Raw genomic sequence first — 22,288 nt, 5'->3', positions numbered from 1 at the left:
GGCCCCATTGTTGCAGGGATTTATCCAGCCAGCGCCGCCGCCGCTTCCTCTTGCACCGGGAACACGGGGAGTTTCTGTGGCTGGAGGGACTCGAAAGGGAGGGAGCAGGTTGGGAAGGGAAAGTCTGACACAGGGCTCGGGCCGGGCTTTGTTCAAATGCCACCCGGGTGTTGATGTTGAGTTTCCAGCAGGGAGGAGGACACGTGTGCCCCATTCCCAACGCCTGGAAGCGGCTCCAGGCAGAAGCCGGCTCGCCCAGGCAAGGTGGCTGCAGAGAACATGCGGCTGCTGCTGGAAACCAAAGGTTTAAGCCCATCTGCTTGGGGGTTTCTTGCTTACACCAAGGCTTGAGGTGAAGCTGGGGTCCGGGGGGGCTCAGCACCGCTACAGACAGAGAGAGGGAATCGCTTTCAGAGGTTGGTTTATTCCTGCTCACCACCGAGTTCTAGAAACAGTATAAAAATAAGTGTATATAAAAGCGTGTTCTTCACTCCTCCTCAGTGCAGTGGCAGAGAACAGGCTCCAATGGGGGGGATCAGGTGTGGACCCCCCCAAAACAACAAAAAAACACCCCAAAACCTCTTCAGAACAAGCCACGAGATCAGCTTTTCCCCTAAAATGAAGCTTTTTCACCCATTTGGAGGGTAGAAGCATGGCCAGAGCCTCCTTCTTCCCCCTCCTGGGACCCTTCCCCACATTCCATTCACATCAGCCAGGATGTTTTGTGGGTGCCTTTTCCTCATGGGACCCTGCGGCCTGGGGGATGGAAGACGGGAACAACCTGAGCTGGGAATTCCCAGGAGCTTTCGGAATGTGCGGCTGGGACAAGCTCACAGCCTGGTCTGTGTCCCAGGGACTGGAAAAGGAGGTGGAGGCAATGGAAGCACCAGGTATTGGGAATAAGCTGGAGAAATCTCAGCGCTCGGGACTTTGTGTCACTGAGTTTGCAAAGGGGGGGGAATAAACCAACATCACAGATGCTTTTCAGAGGGAAATAGGAGAATTTGGGGCACACGAAGCTCCCAGAAAAGCCTTTTCCTTCCAAGGGAACTGCTCTCTGAAGTCAACTCAGCAACACACTCATTGGGAGATGCTCCTTTATCACTCAGTTCTCTTGGAAACCACCCTTGAAGGCCAAAGAAAGCTTTGTCCCGAGCCCTCCTTTAAGCCAGAGGAGAAAGACAGAAGGGACTGGCCAGGACCAGAAGCAACAGCTTCAAGGTTGGTTCTTTCTAAACCATCCCGACCCCTTAAGAGCACTCACGGAAAGATACAACATCCTCGAGTTGAGGGGTTTTAAACCAAAGCACCGACATCTGGTACAAAAGCAACAAGTTTCAAGTATAAAAAGAAAGAATCCAAACCATGCAGAAGGCGTTTGTTTGCCTCTGCTCTGGTACCACAGTATGGGATCATCCTTCCCGTTAAACCTGGGGAGCTTGGAAAACTAAAGTATTTTCCCCCTCAGGAGCAGCAGAACCAAAGGTCCTGAACCGTGAGTGGGGCAGCTGAAGTCAATCCAATGATTTGCTGGCTACAAGGAGCAAATAATTCTGCTTTTTAGCACATTAAATTGCAAGAGGGGCTTCCAAAGGACATGATTTGGGCCCGGCTCGATGGGCGGAAGAGGAGAAAGGGGACAGTTGTGAACACATGGCAATCCTGAGGTGACAAACCCCATCGGGCCCGGCCGGGCCATGGCCAGCTCACTGCTTTGCTGCTTGTCTGCCTGGTTTTTTCTCCTGCTGGCCTCTTCCGCTGCCCGGGATGCCTCGGCCACGGCCACCAAACACACCTATGGGGCAGAAAGAAAGAGCAGGGCTGTAAGAGCATCGCCGCAGCATCTCCCAGCTGCTCAGAGCTTTACTTACCCCTGTGCTCCCCTCTTTTCCAGTCCTAGAAGCAGGACTTGTGCATTTTCTCCCTTGTCAGTTGCAGACCCTGGATTTGCAAGGTGTATCAGTGGGTTCCCCCTCCCCAGCTGTACCTCCCCATCCTGGAGCTGTGCTCTCACCCTCCGTTGAATTAACTCCTCAAAAATGGATCCATGGAAGCAACAGTGTTTTAAATGCAGGGGGATGAGCGGGTTCCTGACCCCTGCAAGCCGAAACAAGGAAGGGGGTGACTTGGTTTGGCTGCAGGAGCTGCCCTCTGCTCACTCCATGGGGGGGCCGTGCCTCAACCAGAGGCAGGGGGTGGCTCCTGACCCTGCAGAGCTCGGGATGCTCCCAGCGGAGCTGAGCTAAGGCTGCCCCACTCCTGGATGTGGCAAGCTGAGGAGACGGAGGATTCCCAGTGTCAGGAACAAGAATCCTTTCAAGTGCGTGCGTTCCCTCCCGACCAAACTGTCCTGCCTTTCTTTCCCCCCCCCTTCCCCTCCTCCTCCCTTCATGTCTCACTAATGGGAGCCAAAGCTTTGAGCTAATTAGCAAATACCAAAGCTTCCCTTTAACACCTTCCAGCAGCACCTCAAAGCAGCAGGGAACACCCCCTCCACCAGAGGCGGGCTCTGCCCCGCTCTCCACAAGGTGGGTATTTCCAGAGCAGAGCAAACAGGGCAGCTGAACTGGCTGTCCGAAGAACCACAGCCAAAAAGCTGCTCTGCCAAGTGCTCTCCGGCCACTGAAAAGGGAAGGAGGGGAAAATGAAAGGCGCCTTCAGCTCTGGAAAGGTCACTTCTGGGAGCTGGGAGCTGCCAGGGCAGCACAAGGCTCCAGGGGTTCCCCTCCCCGGGCAGCTGCAGACGCGGCACGTCCCGGGATGGCCCCAGGTAGAGCCCAGCTTCCCAATGGGATTCCTGGCATAGCCCAAACCAAGGTGGCTTCTTAAGGGTGCTCTGCAGAGACCTCAATCACGGCTCAGGCCTCAGGGCTCCTCCTAAAGCCCAGGATTTGCCAGGCCAAGCCCAGTGTTGCTGGAGCAAGGGAGCATAGTCAGGATTTGAAGCTCCTGCTGCAGGCTAAGCCTGCGCCAAGAGTGACCCCAGGGCTGAACGAGGGGAGCACAAAGTGAATGGCAAAGATGTGGCAGGAGGGGTGAGCAGGCGAGGAGAGGAAGATGCTGGGGTTTGGTCAGTGCTAAGGTCGGGGCCCAGCCTGTTTCCAAACAGAGCAGCCCTTTGTTCCCTTCCCTGCCTCTCTAAGCTGAGAGACACCAGTTTTGTAGAGCCATGCTCCCAAACTAGCCAGGAGGGGTAGGAACAGTCGACTTCAGACTCTCTTAAGCTCCTGCCCAACCCCAGGAACGAGGGAGGCACATCCCTGGCACCAATCCTTCCTATTCTTTGGCAGAAGCTGCCTCACAGGCGAAGCAACACACATGAACTGGACAAGATCCTGCACTGGAGCGGCTCCAGCTTCTCCCAGCCCCGCAGCCGGGAAGCAGGAGCCATTCCTTGCCCTGAAAAGCAACGAGGAGCATTACCTCGTCCAGCACCTCCAACGCCACGGCCCTTCTGTTGCTTCTGCTGTTGCATCCCACCACGGCCTCTGCCCTTGGACACCACCTCTTCTTTCACCATGTCAATGATTTCATCGGGGATCCGCAGGTATTTAATGGTGCTGCCACGAATGTAGCACTCTGGCATCCTCCAGAACTTGTCTCCATCCTATTAGGGAGCAACACATTGGGTTACAAACAAAACCTGGTGCTTTTCCATCTGCTTCTGGGGCATTTTGAGGGTTTCCATCGCATCTGGAGCGTGTGACAGCTCCAGAGACCTTTGCTGAGAGCATTATCTGAAACGAGGAGCACAAAAGGGTTTGTCCTCCTGCAGCCTCAGCCGGGAGTCACCTCCCCACTGCGCTGCCCTGGGTGTGGATGTGGGGCAGGGAGGCAGCTGTGGGGCTGTGAGCTCCGCGCCACCAGAGCACAGCTGTGGGAACAAGGAGCTGATGGGTTCGTTGTAGAGAAAAGAAAGTCTTTGGGTGCCCCGTTACGGAGCCGGGATCTCCACACGGTGGTTGTGCAACAGCTCCAGGGCTTTCCTAGGACACAACCCGGGAGGGTTTGAGCTCCTGCACCTCGGGAGCAGCTCTGGGAATAGCAATGGAGCTGAACAACAACTCTGCTGCCCATGATGTCAGTGGGAGGAGGGGCAGGGACCCGCCTCGTCCCGCAGCCCCGGCTCCAGCAGGGTCTGGCTGCAGCTGGGCTGGCTCCAGCCCAGGCAGCCTCAAGCAGCAGCATGTGGCCGCGGCATCTGCCGGGTCCCAGAGGAGGAGGTGAAGCAGGAACGCCTCGTTCCTCCTCTCCTGGGATGAAACAGTTCCACACACCCCCCCCCCCCACCCCCCCCAGGAGTTATTTGGGGCGACTCTGCCTGTCCGGGCAAGTCCTTTGCACACAAGACAAGGCAGAAACAGTTCCCTTCCAAGAGACACCCACCAATCCCCGCCCTGCCGCGGGCCCGCCCGGCTGCTCCTTGGCTCGGGGTAAGGGAAGGGACGGAGGCAGCTCCTCCGCTTCCTCGTTCCGGCCCCCCCGGAGTAAACAACCGCCTCCCGGGCCGGGGCCGGGCTCTGCCGCCGCCGTTCCGTGCCATCTAGCGGCCAGTCCCCACCAGCGCAGCCCCGGCAGCGGCTCCAGCGCCGCTTTCACGCGGCTTTTGGAGGCGTTTTGGTATTTCGGAGCTGGCAGAGGCCGCTTTGCTGTGAGATCCCGGCGGCAGCCTGAGGAGAAGGGCAGAGTCACCCATGGCGCGGGCACAGGGAAGGGTTTGCTCCCAGTTTCCTTCTCCTGCCACCAAAGGTTCCTCTCAAACCTTGATCAAGGGGTAATTTACAACGTGCCTCCGTGCCCCAGCACTGCCACAGGATTCCAGCCTGGTTTGGGTTGAAGGGACCTTAAAGCTCATCCAGCTCCAACCCCTGCCACGGACAGCGACACCTTCCACTAGAGCAGGTTGCTCCAAGCCCCTGTGTCCAACCTGGCCTTGAACACTGCCAGCGATGGGGCAGCCACAGCTTCTCTGGGCACCCTGTGCCAGCGCCTCAGCACCCTCACAGGGAAAAACTTCTTTATCTCCAACCTGAACTTCCCCTGTTCCAGTTTGAACCGATCACCCCTTGTCCTATCACTCCAGTCCCTGATGAAGGTCCCTCTCCAGCATCCCTGTAGCCCCCTTCAGACACTGGAAGCTGCTCCGAGGTCTCCACGCAGCTTCTCTTCTCCAGGCTCAAAACTTTCCTGGTGCAGAGACAACAGGTCCTGGGGGGGTTTGCAGGGAGGTTTTCAGGAGCACGAGGAGCTCTGCCAGGCTCTGACATCCAGCCGGCTGCTGCTTCTCCCAGCGCCCGCGCCTGGCAGGGACAAGACCAGACACTTCTGCCTGAGGTCAAAGCCCAAAACACTGATCACAATCTTCTGGAGCAACTTTGGCCTTGGGCAAAAGTACCAGACAGGGCAGAGCAGGGAAACAACAGCCTCCTGTGTTGCGGAGAGTTAGAGGAGCAAGTCCATAGTTCCAGCACAGCGCTTGAAGCAGGCTTTGCTTCTCGAACAGCGCGTGATGGAAGAGGCTCCATCCCTGGGAGCCCCATCTCCGTGTCTCAGCACGGGGCCGGCGGCCTCCAGCCGCACGCCAAGAACCCTCTCGCAGGGGAAAGCTCTAGTGGAAGGTGTCCCTGCCCTGCCCGTGGCTGCAACTGGAGGAGCTTTGAGGTCCCTTCAGCCCAACCCAGGCTGGGGTTTGATGGGTGAAGGAGAGGCTCACACAGCATTTGTGTGCTGGGGAGAGAGCTGGAGCCTTCACTATGGGTGCTCTAAAGCACTGCGTTAAACGCGTGTGTCGGGCACAAGTCGAACCTCCAGAGGGCGACAGCAGAGCCCGGGGGCCGAGCCCGGGGCCGCGCCTTACCCGGGACGTGCAGATCACCTCCCGCAGGTTGATGTTCATCCAGTTGTCGCAGCTCACCAGGTGCCCGTTGTACGTTTCGCCGTTCTTCAGCTCCACCAGCTGCGGGGGACACGGGTCACGGCGCGGCCCCGGGACAGGGACCTGCACCGGGGCCGGGGGGGGGTGTGTGTGCGGGACCGGGCCGCGCTCCGGTACTCACCATGGGATGGTTCTGCGCCGTCTTCAACAGGGACAGGGGCAGCTGCGGGGGGAAGAGGGAAGAGAGGCCTCAGGCACCACCGGGACCGGGACCGGGACCGGGACCGGGACCCCCCCGGCCCCGCCGCTACTCACCATCGTGCCGGAGCCGCCGCCGCCGCGCCGGTCGCTGCCGCTCAAACCGCCCCCGGCCCCGCGCGGGGCCAATCAGAGCGCGGCGCGGCCCCGGCGGAGCCAATGAGAGCGCGGCGCGGTCACAGCGGAGCCAATCAGAGAGCTCACGGCTTACGGCCGTAAAGCGACGCCACCAGCGTTCCGGTCCGCGCCTTTACGACAGAGCCGTAAATGGAAAAAGCGGGGCGGGCGGGAAGCGGTGGCGCGCCCGTTGTCCCGCGGATCCGGGCCCCGGTTCGTGCCTTTTCCAACGCGTCCTCCCGCGCGTGGGTCGAGATAAGCGTTTTGTAGCGGCTTCACCAGCCTCCACCGGGACCTGCGCTCTTAGAACCCCGGCGGGCACCGCTCAACGGCGAAGACACCCCGGGCCTAGCCCGGTGCCTCACAGCGAGCGACTTCCGCCCTGGCGGCGGAAGTGGTTTGTGGAGGCCGCTCTAGACGGCTTGGCGGAGCGCACTCTATGGTGGTGGCAGCGGCGGCGGCGGCGGGGCGGAGCGCACTCGCTGGTGGCGGGGCCGGGGGGGGCCGCTCTGGGCGGCGGGGCGGAGCGCACTCGATGGTGGCGGGGCGGGGCCGGGCGCTCAGTGCGGGGCGGCGGCGGCGGGACGGGACCGCACCGCGATGGAGAAGCCGCGGCGGGCGGTGGTGGTGACGGGTACGGGGGTCCCGGCGGGGGGCGGCCCCGCGGGGGGCGGTTCGGGCGCTGCGGAGCGGGGGGTGACGGGCGGGTTTGGGGGGTTGTTCAATGAGGGGCGTGCGGCGGCTTCCCTGGTGCTCAACCATTGAAGGGGTTGTCGGGACCCCCCTTTCCCATCCCTGACCCTCCGCAGGGGGTGTCTGTTGGGGGAACAAGGGGCTTGAGGCTTCCGAGGGGTGGGGAGAACCCGCGGGGGTGCAGGGGGGGGCTCTGACCGCCCCGTCCGGAGCCCTCGGGGTGTCGGAGCCGGCACCAAGCTCACCCCCCAGCGCAGCACCAGCGCCCCGGGGGAAGGATGAGCGGGGGAATGAGGGGGAACGGGAGGCCCCAGCGTCGCAGGCGGGAGCTTGTCAGGCTCCTTTCCCCGGGGTACAAAGGGCGCCGGTTTGATTTGTGGGGAAGGCAGCTCTGTGACAAATGGGGAACTCAGGGGGGAAACTATTCAGGGCTCTTCCCCCCGGCGGCAGCCGAGGTTGAGACGGTTTGAATAGGCGAGAGGGGGCTCGTTGCCGTCGCGGTACGCGCTGGAGGCGAGCGGCTTTGCAGGGAGCAGCCGGAGAGGGAAGAAGCAGGTGGCAGATCCCGGCGTTCCCGAAGCCGGGATCGGTGCGGGGCGGCCGCGCTCGCCGTGACTAAACAGAAACCTTGCGTCTGTAAATACCCTCCCGCCGGCGATGCTTCTCCTCCCTCTTCCCCCCCTGCTTCCAGGGAAGGCTGTTCCGATAACACAAGCGCTTGCTCCTCGGGTCTGCCCCTGTTTGATCATCTCTTGTTGCTGTCACGCTGAATTCCCGTTTGAAGGCAGCCCGGGTGCGCTCCCCGTCAGCTGCAGCGGGTGCTCCGCGAGGATAAGTGCTGTTGGTGCACGGTTTCTTTTTTAGGACTGGTGAAGGAGCTAATCCCATCAGGATCTCTGCAGCTGGTGTCCCGCTCACGAGCCTTGCAGGGCCCTATTGTGGATGTGGAGGAACTCCTGGGCGTGCTCGTGCTGCTCGCAAAGTTGCTTATCTCCTGCGAGAGAGATACCAGGAGGATCCAGACAGGAGCTGAGTCAGAGGAGCGATAGCCCCCAGTTGACTTTGTGCCAGTTCACTTTGGGCTCCGGCGCGAGAGGGTTATGTTATGTGTGTGGGCACCTGTAGGATTCCAGCCTTCCCGTGGCTGAATTGGAAAGAACTGGATGTGTTTTGATTCCTTTTGGTTCAGGCTGTTGTGGTTTCTTTAGGAAGGAGCCCTTGCAGGTCCTGGTTGTGTCTGGACATCCCTGACTTGCAGAAACCGCTGCGAAGGGGTTCAGTGCTTGGACTTGTTCACCTCTGCTGCAGCTGTGGGTTGTCTTAGGAACATTGGAGGTTTGCTCACAGGGAAACACCAACGTTTTGATCTTGTGGAAACCTGCAGCAGATTCCTTTTGGGCAGATGTTGACAGTGGTTTGATTGTAAGAGACCCATCAGCGTGGACGAGCCCACCCTGTGCAAACCCCTTACGCAGGGGGGTGTTGAGGTTATTGCGCAGCATAACCTCAGCCCTACTGTCGAGAGCAAAGAGAACCGTTTCCATTAATGTGTCACATAATATTTGTGGTCCCTCTCAAATCCTTTCAGGAGTTAGACACAATTTATGTCTCTTAATGGCATGGGGCTCACAGGGAAACTCTGACAGTTCAGATTAAAGCGTATCGACGCCGTGCCCAGATGAATTGCCCAAGCTTTGTGTGCTTGCTCAGGAGGAGATGGTGGGGGTTACTAGTTAACTCCGAGTTACTCATTAGGAAATCAAGATGTGATGAGTAAGTGGTTTTGATAACATTATCATAACCCTTCCTGCTTGCTGGAGGTGAGTTGTCCAGAGCTCTTGTTTCCTCTTAAGGCAGAACTAACGCTGACAGAGATCTTGGTGAAGACCTGAGCAGAGAGTAACTGTTTGAAACAGGCTTGTCTCCGTTTGTGGAAGCATCTGCTGTGGCCTAAACCAATCAGGAACAGAAAATCCAATCAGGATTCTAATTCCATGACATCGGGCAACTTCTCTGTTCAGAACAAGTTCTTCCAAGCTGGTCAGGAAGGAGAAAATCCACTTGGCCCAGCGTCTGCTGGGGAAAAAAGAGTTTCTTTTGAGGCAAGCTCCCAGTACAAGGTGTAGAGTTCAAACACTTCTGTGGAGGTCTCTTAGTACTCGGTTGTCAAGTTAAGTAAGGATTGGGCCTTAGAAGTGGGGTTTCTTTCAGGCTCTATATACCAGGAAAGCTCAGACCATTTTTCACCTTTCAGGTTGGTCAAACCTGTCGGGATGACTTCACCACTGTGGATTTTTTACTTCTCTTGCAGGGTTTGGTCCCTTTGGAGAGCACGCTGTTAACGCCAGTTGGATTGCAGTTCAGGTAACACTCCACATAACTTTGTTGTTGGCAAGTTAAACCAGAGAGCCCTGCTGATAACGCGCCCCTCACGCTTTCGGTTTGTAGCTCTTTTGGAACTTGTCTTCCCAGTTTATTCACTGTGAGCAGCTCGCTCCAGATGGTCAGATGATGTTTTATTCACTCCGCAGAAAGCAATCCCTTAGCTAGTAGAATTTAATGGGATAGAGTGAGTGTAGCTCAGGCAAGGAAGGAATCCGTAGGCTAAACCCGGAGGTTTGGAAGCTGTTGAACGGGGCAGGGAGCTGGGCTCTTCCTCTGCCCTGGAGAATTCCGAACCATGAACAAACAAAGCCAGAAGAATTGTTGTGCTTTTCTCTCCGCTGGAACGGGGCAGTTTGTTAACCTTTAAACCAAGCCTCATCTGGAATGAGGCTTCCCCCTTGTAGCCTCTGGAGTCAAGTGCACTGCGGGGTTGTCCACTGTGGGTCCGAGTGTGAGGACTCTGACCTGCCCTTGGCTTCTCCCCTCTGTTCCTTCTGCTTTCGGTGGTGGGTTGCAGCGGGCAAAGCAGGAGACATGGTGGGGGGACCACGCAGTGTTTGTCACCGCAGAACCAGCTCCTTGCGTAGAGCCGGACCTGGCTGGAGACATTGCTCATGGCTTGGGCAGGTCGGACTCGCACAAAGAAATCAAGTTGATGCCACTTGTAGCTGCACATCTGCAGGAGCTCGTTCCTCCTGTACCGCTGAGATGGTCCCGGCAGAGGCGAGGAGAAGGAGCCAGGCTCCTGCCAGAGGCCCAGCTGAAGGAAGGAGTTAAGGTCACTTGCTGTAACAGCATTAGCCAGGGCCAGTGCTGCCACATTATCCCACTTCTTCCTTATTTGTCACTTCTGGATGTGGTTTATGACAAAGCTACTGGGAATTCAAGGGTACCTTTTAGTACAGTTGTCCAGGGAATTAAATCTATTTTTCTCCCCAACACATCTCTCTTCCCTTCAGAGCTCGGAGATTAATATCTTCTTTAGAATGCTTTTAAATTAAATCACAAACTCTAATCAATTACAGTCAACTAATGTCCAGATGTCTAATGTGGTGGCTGGTACAAGAAGAAACCTTTGCCTCCAAGAGCCTTTTGGAAATGAATATGTCTGAGTTGGGGTTTGCTTGGTTTAAGTTTGGGGAGGAAAAAATGCAAGTATATGGGGAAAAAAATGGCGTGGTACTGAAATTGAGCAGCGAGGGAAATGGGTTTGGTCTGTTCTTACTCGTGTAAACCAGCTACTTTTATTCTAGGGGGGGGTAGACAAAAGGGTATTGTGCTTCTGGAGCAGGAAGAGTGGTGGCTGTTGTGATGCCACTTGCAACAGCACACCTAAGGTCTAATTCCTGTGAGGAGAAATGGAGCATCCCTCCTGCAGCACCGCAGCTCGAGGCGCTGGTGGCTGCTCAGCTGAGAGATGAAGGAATCACGTGCCTTTTCGATTCATTTTAGGGGCTTGGGGGTGTTTGGAGCCCATCAAACTAGAGTTGGAGCCTGTGCTTTGTGCTGCGTTGGAGCCCGTCTCTCTGCCGAGTCCTGAATCACTCGAGCTCCTCACTAAAACCCGGCCCTGAGGCAGCAGCGGGGAGGATTTGCCTTCCCTCACCCTGCCCAGCCCCGAGAGGCCCAGACAAAAAGGAACAGCATGGCTTTGAGCACGGGCGAGTTGGGCATTGTGCAGGTTTCAGACGGGGGACTTCATGGAGCTGAGGGGACACAAAGGCGTGTCTGCGCGCCTCAGCCCCAGACGCTGTGATCTGCATCTTAATAGAAGAAAAATCAATTAAACAATCTTGCTAAATCCTCCCTCGCTTTAGGGCTGAGCCACTTCTGCTTTATTACAGCTTTTATTATCCCCGCATCCCGAGGAATCCAATTCCCTGCTTTTCTTTCCGCTCCTCTTGGGTTTTATTTGGCTTCTCGCGCAGAGCACGGGCGCGGGGTGTCTGTTCCCTCCGACTGCAGCGGGCTTCTAGGAGAGCTGTTTGCTTTTGAAAGCAAAAAGAGTTTCACACATGGGTACCTTCAGCAGCAGCAGTTGCAATCTAATAATGGGAAGATGTTTGGAGATTTGTACGCCTAAGGGAGAGATTCCCTATGAATTCGGAGGGAATAACAACAGCTTTCTGCTTTATTTTGTTAAGGCTTTCAGGGAAAAACATTCCCCATTAGTGTGGATTTTCTGTTCTGTGTTTCCCCGTTTCATTTGGAGGAATTTTCTCCAGTTTTTGCTTGGGAAGGACCTTCCTTTCAAGAAGTAGTTACTGAAACGAGCTTTTCTATTCATTTTCTGGCCTCCTTGGTGTAACTTAGGTGTAGACACAGGTGGACTGTGAAGCGAATGGGCTCTTGCCTTCATCCCCCCCCAAAGTGCTTCTGGCTGAGGAGGAGGAGGAGGAGGAGAGAGGTCAGGGTGCGCTGTGACATTACTAAGGACAATTGCTGTCAGGGTGTCTAGACAGACCTGATAAGGATATTAAAGGCTCACAAAGGCGACCATTGTGGAGGGGTCAGGGAACCGGGCAGACGCGTTCGGGTTTCTGTGTCTGTCAGGTATACAAGGGAATAAGTTGTCTGGGGGCCAGCGTACATCTTTATTATGGAGTGGAAGCACCCAGCGCTGTGCTTGGTTAAAGGGAAGTTGTGGGTTTGTAAAGCGGAGAAGGTTTGGAGCTGTCACTGAGGGGCTGCAGCTCAAACAGCCCGAGGTGTCTCCTCCTGCGCTGCCAGGAAGAGTGTCCACGATGAAGCTCATCTTGAGGAGCTGTTTGATGCTCTTTAGGGAAGTGATGATGAATTCCTCCCTATTAACGCTCTGGAGATCTTCCTAAAGAGACTGACTTGTATTTGAATACTCTCATTTGTAAACTACTTACTTTATTAACGCGCCACATAAACCAGCTGACGTTTTGAAGGCAGATTTGTGCAAAGGAGATGTGATGAAACATCACTTAGCATCCATCTCTGGTAATGGATGTCTGTGTGTGCCAGACACTAATCAATACAGCAAGCCTTTAATATCAGCCTTGCCCTCGGAGCCAGAGCAAGTGATTTATCATTGTTGTTGCTCATATCTGCTGGTCCATGGAAGTCTTACTCTTGCCTTTGCTGCGTGTTTTAAGTGTCTTAAATCTTGTTACACTGGCTGTGGCCCTTACAAGTGGGAAAGGTTTTCTTTGCTCAGTAAAGAAACCACTCGTGCTGACAACTACAGACAGAAAGGATATAAAGATACTGCTCATGTTTAGATAGGGGAGGTAGGATGGTAACGGGGAGGTCCAAAAACCTCAGCTTGTCCTCTCCTTTCAACTGTCTCTAATTTAATTGTAAACGTAGGGAAACACAAGATTTGGAGGGGAGAAAGCTTCAGTGGATTCAGCTGGTGTGCACTCTTTAGCCTGAAGTTTGCAGGTATCATCTCTGTGCGCAGGAAGAGAAAGCCTAAGAATTGCATGAAAGAGCTGCTCTTGGCTCCGATCACCGAATCCGAACCTGAAATAACTTGATCAGTCAAGAATCTATTGAAGGGGCCTTTGATAGTTTGCTGGCTTCTGTGCTCGAGATCTGTCAGAACAACCCCAGGGCGGGGGAATAGCAGGTGATGTTGTTGCTGTGCCTGCAGCCCCTTCGGTGGAAGCACAGGGAATCGCTCCGTGCTCCCGGCGTGAGGAAGCTGCTGTTTTCAGTTGATGTGTTCAGGAGGAGAAGAGCAGCACCAGACACGGAGCTTCTGCTGTGTGTGAACTTGGAGCCTGGCACACGGCTCCTCAGGTTGATGGGTTGGTTTAAGAACATGTGTTTTTCCAGAGGCTGTGTCCTTCCCTTGAGTCCTCAGAAGTTTGGGTTTGATGGCTCCAAAAGGTTTACTTCTGGTGAAGTCCTGTTGTGGGCTTGACTGGTAACGTCTGAAGTATCAAAGGAGCAAGTCCCATACTCTTACTGGTGAGACTGGAGTGTGTTGAACCGGAGGCCAAAGAAGAGCAAGGGAGAAGTATCCAGGCCCATGAGGGAACTCGGTGTTGGGATCAAACAGTCAGGTATACTGCACGGGGAAAAAGAGATCTTCCCTCTTCCCTCTGGTTTTAAAGGTATTTAACTGACCCTCTGTGTTTAAAGGGAAATTGGCTAAGTTTATTGCCTGGATAGTTGGGATGTTTTCAAGCCATGGCTTTGAAAAGTTAAAGTATGTGTGTATATATATATACACATATGTATATGTCTAAAAGTTAAGGTTCTAGGGGGAGAAATAATTCACTGCGTTAGTTGAATCGCTACAATGGTAACAGCTCATGTTGCAAAATGAAGTACAATATATTAGGTAAAATAGGTAAAACCAGCAGTGGAAACAGGCTCTCTGGTATTCCAGATTCTGCCCAGAGGAAAGTGAGGAGTATGTTGAGGAGGATGTGCCGACGTTGCTTCAGTTTCTCATAGAGGAGTGTTGTGTGGAGGCTGATAGACACAGTCACAGCCTGGGTCTCCTGTCACCTCACCCCGAGAGCTCCTCACCTGGAAGCAAATGGGAATTTGCTCTCCAGGTCATCAGGCACAGAACAAATTAGACAATGAATATAATCCTCCCAATTCTACTTCTCCTTACATGTACCTAGTTCTTTCAGTAAGTGAATATGAGGATATAGCTCTATAAATAATGGAGCCAACCTTTCTTTTAAGTGTGGGTGTTGCTGATAACTGTCGTCACTTAAATGTTGATCTCTGTTATACACACATCAGAGCGAACCAAACGGTCCTGTGGGTGAAGACTGTTCATGCAGGTGCAGAGATGCCTTTGTTGTTCTCTGTTATGTTGAGGTTTTTAACAGTGCTGTTTATGAGGTTATACAGCCCACAGTGTAAACTGGTGTTAGTCCTTCCCAGCAGACTCACTCCACCATTAAACCTTCCAGAAGTCTCTATCCTCTGCTGAGCTTGTGTCTGACCATCTTGGGTTTATTTCCTGATGTGTTTAGGAGTTGGAGAAGCTAGGACTGCGAGATGATGTGGATCTGCACGTCTACGAAGTCCCAGTTGAATACCAGACAGTGCAAAGACTCATTCCTGCATTATGGAAAAAGCACAGTCCACAAGTGAGTGAGTAGAGGGAGGAGGAGAAAAGACACAGCAAATGGTTGCAATCTGTCCCGCTGACAGCAAGGAGCAGAATGTGAAGTGCTGTTTTTAACGTGTGTTCAGGCTGGTGATCCTCCACTAGATCTTCTCCTCTTTTGTCATGAGAACATGGGAATTTGTAGGGTTTTAAAGCTCAGAATAGAGCATTCGATGAATGGGAGCAGTTGGTGTGAAGAGGCCACTGCAAAGGGCTGTCGAGGCAGCTCGTGTTGGGCTGTGCCACCAGTGGTCAAACATGCCCACGTTCATCTTAACCCTGATTGAATTACACTGTGGGCCAGGAGGGGGTGAAACAAGGAGAATTGTTCTGCGCTCGACCCATGAGTTCATTGATAAATGACCCGTTGCTATGATATTCATGCAGGAACTCCTGCAACAGCCGCCAGGCTTTAACTGGGAATAGCAGGCTCTGGATTTTCCACCAATTGTGTTTTGGTTGATCTAACTCGTTTCTTTTCTCTTGTAGCTGGTGGTTCACGTGGGTGTTTCGGGTATGGCTACGACTGTGACTCTGGAGAAGTGCGGCCACAACGTGGGTTATAAAGGCTTGGACAACTGCCGCTTCTGCCCAGGCTCTCAGTGCTGCGTGGAAGGAGGCCCCGAGTGCATCGATTCCATTATTGACATGGACACAGTTTGCAAGAGAGTCTCAGCACTGGGGCTGGACGTCACGGTCACTATATCGAAGGATGCCGGCAGGTACGGGATGCCAGTGAGCATGATAAAGAGTTCATCCTGTTCTGCTCCTGTGAGACCTTCTCCTGCAGTCCTGATCCAGCGCTGGGGCAACAGCACAAGAGGGACGTGGAGCTGCTGGAGCGAGGCCAGAGGAGGCCCCGGAGCTGCTGCGAGGGCTGGAGCAGCTCTGCTCTGGAGCCAGGCTGAGAGAGCTGGGCTGGGGCAGCCTGGAGAAGAGAAGGCTCCTGAAGGGGAGACCTTAGAGCAGCTCCAGTGCCTAAAGGGGCTCCAGGAAACCTGGAGAGGGGCTTTGGACAAGGGCCTGTAGGGACAGGACAAGGGAATGGCTTTAAGCTGCCAGAGGGGAGATTGAGATGAGCTCTGAGGCAGAAGCTCTTCCCTGTGAGGGTGCTGAGGTGCTGGCACAGGGTGCCCAGAGAAGCTGTGGCTGCCCCATCCCTGGCAGTGTCCAAGGCCAGGTTGGACACAGGGGCTTGGAGCAACCTGCTCTAGTGGAAGGTGTCCCTGCCCGTGGCAGGGGGTTGGAACTGGAGGAGCTTTAAGGTCCTTTCCAACCCAAACCATTCCATGATTCTGTCCTGCAGTTTTCTCACTGGATTTGTCACTTGTTGCTAACTAAGCTCTCCCCTTGTGTTTCAGGTACCTCTGTGACTTCACTTACTACACGTCCTTATACCAGAGTCGCGGGAGGTCGGCTTTTGTTCACGTGCCTCCGCTGGGCAAGCCCTATACTGCAGAACAGCTGGGTCGGGCACTACAGGCTATAATAGAAGAAATGCTGGAGGTTTTGGAGCATTCTGAAGACAAAATCAATTGTCAGCATGAACACTGAAAGTGGGCAGAAGTTATCCTAGTATTGCACTTCCAAAATCTTCCCTGCTACTGAAGTACTGGGGGACCGGTCTGAAGCGTACAGACCCCAGAATTGGAGACTTCAAAAAGGAAAATTCCACTCCTAGAAACGGACCTTTTCTTGCTTTTTCTTTGTCAAATGTGTGCATTTCAGCCTAGGCAACAAAGGAGTCAGAATCTCTTCTTGATAACACCTGCAACTACTCATTTCTGAAGCGACTGAAGTGTGTGTGCTGTGCTTCATGCAGAGCTTCTGGCAGCCGAGTGGCAGCTCCTGACCAGTGTAATCCAGTGCAGATGGAAGGTTTCTCATCTGGACTTGGTGTTCAGGTGCAGGGAATTGATAACCCAGACTTCTAACGACTAGTTTTTAAGTTGAAAGGTTTGCTTTCGTTTTGGTTTGGGGTTTTTTTTCCCCTCCCCCTCTTTGGCCCAAATGATAGGTTATGATATAAAGAGCTGGAATGGTGTGGGATTGTCTGTTGGACAACAGCGCTTGGTGGAGATGAGGAATCTTGGAAATTGCTGAGATGGAAAAATACTTGAGGCACTGACTTCTTACCCCACATTGTCCAAATATTCACAGGGTCCTCTGTAATGTACTGGTTAACTGGTAGCTGCAGATAGAAGGGACGTGCTTTGGGTTCCTTCTGTTGCGGAGCAGGAGTTGGCTTTGTCTTTGTTTCTTGGACACAAGGATGAGCCTAACTCGGCCAAATACTTCCAAATGTCTTTTTTTATTCCCTTCTCAATGCCACCTTCCTCACTCAAGTCAACATATACCTCCTGTACAAAACACCTTGTGTCATACGTGTATAAAACAAACCACTCGCGGTGAAATAGCTTTGCTAAAGGCCACTTTCTCCACAGGAGACCTTCACCCTACACTTGGTGCTAGCTGCTCTTTTGAAGGCAAAGGTTGAGTAATTGATAACTTCCTTAGTTACACATTTTCCTCCTTTTGAAAGGTTAGAAGAGTAATGTTTAACTTCAATTCAAAGTTGTCACCTTGATTGATTGGAGGCATGAATACGCAAACGTGCAGATTTGAAGACATTCTGCCAAAGCCCATCTCAAAGCTTAAACCTGCTGTCTGTAAACCAGAGGCAGTTGGTTGAAAGTGAGGAATTCTGCTTCGAATGAGTTTTCCAGGCTGGTTCTTAGTGTTTCCCTCCCAATGGGAGGGTACAAATTGCTGCTTCTTGCATGAACTTTCCCCAGGAATTCGCTGGGGGAAGCGTACATGCAGGCTCTAAGCAGGACTGGTGGATGCAGGTTTGCTGCCAGATTACAAGGCTCCAGTGAAGGAGGGATGATGGTACAGTGGGAACAGACATTAAGTTGGTGATTGATGGCCAATAGGTCCCACTGAGGGGCCATTTAAATGAAGAGGTCTGATTTGATCCTAATACTTTTACAAATATATATATATACATATATATATACACACACACCCCAATATTTTGAATGCCAGTATCTTAATTTTCTAATTAGGAATGATCCTGCTCTAGTATCTCTCAGTGAGAGCTGCCATTAACTTGCTGTTTTCCAGGAGAAGTCTAGCAACAAAGGGAATAAATACCACTTCTTGCCACCCTGGAGAGAGGACCAAGGCTTCTGCAGTTGCAATAACTTTGCTGTTGTGAAGAGGTTGGGATAAAGGTCTGGGTTTTTCCAAGGAAATTCCCACTGTATTTACTGTACAGGCTTTTCTGAGCAAAAGAGTTTGCCTTCAAAGTCAAGGTTCTCTTTTGTATTCAGATCTGAGGTAGCACTTGGGGGGGTGTCGGCAGGCAGGCTTTCTGGTTAGTAATTTATTCTATTTAATGCTTTGTTGAAATATTGGTGGTTTTAACCTGGGGTTTGCCAATAGTTGGGCTACTTTTCTCTTGTAGGTTTGTCCCTTTCTCTGGTAGGAAGCTTCGGCATCGGTGTGTCTTAGCTGCTGAGTGGTTGAAAGAGGAGGAATTCAGGTGTTCTGCTGAGTTCAGCAGCTGGTGTAAGGGATTTTGAGGAATGCTATTTAATTTACCTGTAATATAGCTAGGAATGAAATGGGAGTGGAAAAGAACAGTTGAGTGAGGTGAGAACAGAAAAACTATGGAATTGAAGCGGCCACAGGAAGGGCTCATTCCCATGGGAAGGTCTGTCGTCCAGGCAGCCCTCACCTGGAGCACAAGGGGTTGGAGCAGGTCACTCCGCTGGTGATAAAAGTCTCGAGGTGAGATGTGCCTTGTCTGTCCGTGTCTTTTAAACGTTTGTGCTTCCTCGGAGCCTTGGAGATTCCCATCTGGATGTGGCTGAGGAGGAGGAGTGGCTCCAGATTCATCCATGGGGAAGGTAGATAGCAGCGGCTGCGTGGGGAGAGCGCCTTTCCACACTGATGTGGAGCTGTGGAGCTGGGTCCTGTCCAGCACCTATAGACATTCCTTGTTGGGTGCTCTCTGCTGCTCAAGGCTAAATCCTGAGCCAGTGTCCATGGCTGCTGTTTGTCTGAGGATTGCAGCGCTTGACCCACGTGTTGGTGTTGAAACCATCTCCTTTTTGGCCGTACTTTGCTCGGAGCATCCCTTGGAGCTGTGTCGTCTCCTCAGGAGCTGTTTTGGTGACACTTCCATGGGAGCAGTTGCATAGGAAAGAATAATTTATTTTATAATCTTTTGGGCTTGTTTTTTCTGAGCATTAGTCCTCAGAGATTGCATTTGTAAAGGGTGTCTCGGTGGTAGAGCAATCGTGTGGGGAAACTCTTACAAATGGCATGAAACTGATTTTATTTAACCTGACCTAAATTAAATACTTTTGGGGTGGGTTTTTCTCTCTTTTGTTGCCTTTTTATTATGTTAAATCCATGGATTCACAATGCCTTCCCTAGGGGTGCATGTTTGCTTTGGAACTTTGACATCAAACTGCTGCAGAGCTTCCAAAAGCTGATGTTTTTGGTAATTCTTCCTTATCTGCTGCTTCTTCCAGGTCATCCATACGTAGACTTTGCACATTTGCACTGACGGGGAGACCTGTTGCCAAGCACAGAACACACTGTGCTGGGGAGGAGGTGTAGGGAGCTCAGGTTTGCTGTTCTTTGTGGTGCCTGCAACTTGCAAACGCTCAAAGCTGGTAAAGCTTCAGAATCCTGCGAGTGCAAAGTTGTCTCTGGGGTAACAGAGAAACGGGGCTGAGAAGATTTGTGTGGAAGAGAGAATTTGGGAGGTTCCGCTGTATCAGGTCTGTTGTCATTTGATCTGCTTGCCAACAGCTTGGGGTAGGAGCTGGCTGATGTGTGGATGGAGTTTGGTGATGCCAATGTGATCGTTGCAGTTATTAAATGCTGTGGAGGGTTTTGAGGAACTCCAGATACTCGTAAGCTCCGTCGTCATTTGGTGACTCTGATGGTCGGAAGGGATTTCCTTTGGATAATCTACCTTATATAAAGCACAGCAAAGAGAAGCGGTGAGCTTGGAAATGTCTTTACCTTCAAGACTTATGGAGGACTGGATCCATATGGATCCCTTCCAACTTGAGATATTCTATGGGACTGTTGAAGGTAAATCCACGTTTTACAGAAGCTGTTTGGTTTGGGGCTTTGGGGTAGCTTTTGGAAAGGATATCAAAGTATAGAGCAGTACATATGTATCTGGAGCATTCCCCAACCTGATTTGCTCCCTCCTAAATGGAAATAGTGAGAAAGGATGAAAAGGTCATGAAGATGGTTTGAGGTGTTGAGTGTGGTTGTGACGTGAGACTGCAGCCAAGAACTGCTGAGCCCTTCCAGGAGGGGCCTGACTGAGGGTGTTCCAACGTTTAAGACCATGAACACGAGCAGGTTGCTCTGCTTTCACCCCCGAGAGGAGGGGAACTCAAAGGCATCTGGAGGCAATTGGAGGTGAACGCTTCCTGGCTGACTCCTGGCAGAAGCTGAGGTGGTGTTTGCATGCAGGGTCATTGTAAAGCACCTCCTGATGCTGCCTCCGGCAGAAAACCAGCCTCACTGAACCAGGGCTCTGCTCTAATGTGTCCCCTTGATCTCCGCAGGGTTTGTACCGCGTGTGCTGTGCTAAGTCAGGTAGGAAGCTCTGAGTATTTACCTTCCTAGGCTGTCACACTTGGATGTAGCATTCAAACCCCGCCGTGTCTCTCGCTGTTGTGCTGGTTGTGCAGGCAATACTTAACCTTTGAGCGCCTCCGTCACCTGGCAAAGGGGATTATTCCAGGCTACTGTCATGCAGTTCCATGCCTGGAATAAAAGCCCGGGAGCTTCCAGGCCTGCAGACTCGCAAATGGGCAGCCCAGACTCTCAGTGGTGTTCTTTTTGTGAAGAAAAAGACTAAAGAAGTTATAATCCACTGAAGTTTCTTCTAATACTCAAATAATCTTCATTTGATGGAGCGTGGGATGCACTGGCCTCACGTGTGGGCTTTCCTATGAAGTGTATAAAAGGAACTTCATGTGGTTGGAGGAGCTTCTTAAAACCAGGAAAACCATGAAAAGGAGCTGATTTGGTCATTCCCCACAAGAGCCAGCGCTAGGCTGAAGCAGCATTTATGCTCAGTGTTATTTCATGGTTTAACCTGGGACTTGTGCATCTCTTTTAACTTCTCGTGTGTTTCTAACTCTAACCACCCATCAGATGCTGAGGCACGGAGCTGCTGGAAGAGCGAGTGGTGGTGTTTGCCAGCTGAAACCAGTGTGTTTCCACACAGGAATGACACTCGTGGTGTTTGGGGGTTTTAATTGTGGCTTTCAGGTTTCTTTCAAACTTTGTCTGTTGGCTTGGATAAAATAGCCCTAGTCTATAAGTAGACATCCTGACGTAGGATTGGTTAGTTTTGCACCAGAAACCCTCATGTTTTGCAGTATAAAGTGCACTTTTTCTTCAGCAACGCCTTGTATTCCTGTCTGATCAGTGTCTTACGTGCTGAAAGTGATGTTCTGCCAAACCTCCAAAGCTGAGGATCTTGTTCCTTCTTCATCATAGTCATTGGAACCTGTGATCTGCTTCTGCTCAGTCTCTTTGAAGACAAAGTAGAGAAGAAAATGCCTCCCATAGATAGGAATTAAATTTAGGAAATGAACCTATACGCTGCCCTTAAATAAAACTCTGTGCTGCGTCAGTGCACGGTCAGGTTTTCTATTGCACCAGCTTCTTAAATCACAAATGTTTACTTTGATGAAACAGGGAGTGCCTTGTCCTGTGCTGGGCTTGCTTTTGGCGAGCAGAGTGGTGGTGATGGGGCCAGATCCACCCAAGGTGGATGGAAAGACTGGGAGAAACTGGTTTCCCCTTTATCCAGGGATGCTCTTCAGCAACTGCGCTGAATTGGGGTTTCCCGACACCCTCTCAGACCCGAAAGAGGAGCAAACAAACTCTTTGCTGCTTGGTTCTCACTCTGGCTTAGGTTGGCCAAATCTGTGCAGGTTGTTCTGGCTCTTCTTTAAGGTTAGGTGTTCCTCTCGGGCTCGGATATGCATGTTACAGCATCACACAGCCGCTGGGGCCCTCTGTTCATCCATCCCAGTTGTCTGTCTGGTATCTCAGGTGTGGCTGATCTCACTCTTGCTCATCAGGGCTCTTGGGGCTACCATTTGAAACCTGGTGGGGCTTCTGTTTTTCTCAGTGTGTTCTTGCAGTGCCTTGTAAAACCCAAACAATCCCCTGTGGCAAAGGGCTGTGTACTAAAAGAACCGTTCACATACTTTCAGCTTGTGATGGCCAGACTGGACTTTGTAACTGAAGATTGAAACTCGTGGTTCAAAGTAAATAAAGAGAGTTCAACTCTGACTCCTGGTGGTCTGTGACAAGCGGTTCAAGGTGCCTTTTGTGGGCTGCTCATGCCATAGCGGTGATCCCAGCCTGACCAGGTTGGGGTTTGTACCATCCCTGAAGTCCCTGCTGCTGGTGGGGATGAGCCCTTGGACCCCATCCCCATCCCACGTGGCTGGGTTTCAGAACAGACACTCTCTGGGCTCCTTTTTGGCTGCTTATCATGGATATTTGTGTCACTGTACTCAGAGGAGTATGTGGAAGTTTCATCTTGTCATCATCTATCACATGTGTGTGTTTCCTCCATCTATTACGTTTGTTCCTTCTACTTTGAGGTACCAGCCCTCGCTTTGACCGCGGAGCCGAACGGAGCAACAGCCCCCTGCTAAGGATCCATGCAGGATTCACTCGCCATGGCTGGTGCTGTGTCCTTCCCCTGACTTGATGAAGCCTCTTCAAAGTGCTCTCTCAAGAGCCTGTAATCCTGAAAGCTTTGGGGAGCAAACCCAACCCAGCAGTGT

At 52.5% G+C, this 22,288-nt stretch overlaps 2 protein-coding genes across 6 annotated transcripts; one reads left to right on the top strand and one right to left on the bottom strand.

Annotated features, from left to right (window-relative positions):
* Positions 1 to 404: 404 nt before the first annotated feature.
* On the bottom strand, positions 405 to 6,641 carry LSM4 (LSM4 homolog, U6 small nuclear RNA and mRNA degradation associated). The gene is made up of 5 exons (XM_030509578.1): positions 6,191 to 6,641; positions 6,057 to 6,098; positions 5,858 to 5,956; positions 3,424 to 3,607; positions 405 to 1,795 (listed from the first exon to the last, which is right to left on the bottom strand). Exons 1-5 carry the CDS (start codon positions 6,191 to 6,193, stop codon positions 1,707 to 1,709), a joined length of 417 nt encoding a protein of 138 aa, XP_030365438.1. The 5' UTR covers positions 6,194 to 6,641; the 3' UTR covers positions 405 to 1,706.
* On the top strand, positions 6,447 to 21,785 carry PGPEP1 (pyroglutamyl-peptidase I). 5 transcript variants are annotated; one of them, XM_030509577.1, is made up of 5 exons: positions 6,447 to 6,463; positions 9,255 to 9,307; positions 14,299 to 14,415; positions 14,925 to 15,157; positions 15,797 to 21,785. In XM_030509577.1, exons 4-5 carry the CDS (start codon positions 14,952 to 14,954, stop codon positions 15,987 to 15,989), a joined length of 399 nt encoding a protein of 132 aa, XP_030365437.1. In that variant the 5' UTR covers positions 6,447 to 6,463; positions 9,255 to 9,307; positions 14,299 to 14,415; positions 14,925 to 14,951; the 3' UTR covers positions 15,990 to 21,785. The 5 variants fall into 5 exon arrangements, with proteins under 5 accessions (XP_030365437.1, XP_030365431.1, XP_030365436.1 ...); XM_030509571.1 differs by lacking the exon at positions 6,447 to 6,463 and adding an exon at positions 6,791 to 6,884; XM_030509572.1 differs by lacking the exon at positions 6,447 to 6,463 and adding an exon at positions 7,145 to 8,716 and having other exon boundaries at positions 8,797 to 9,307.
* Positions 21,786 to 22,288: the final 503 nt, after the last annotated feature.

The sequence above is a fragment of the Strigops habroptila genome, chromosome 20 (genome assembly GCF_004027225.2).
Source record: "Strigops habroptila isolate Jane chromosome 20, bStrHab1.2.pri, whole genome shotgun sequence".
NCBI classification, from domain to species: Eukaryota; Metazoa; Chordata; class Aves; order Psittaciformes; family Psittacidae; genus Strigops; species Strigops habroptila.
This window is presented reverse-complemented; position numbering and strand designations above follow the sequence as displayed.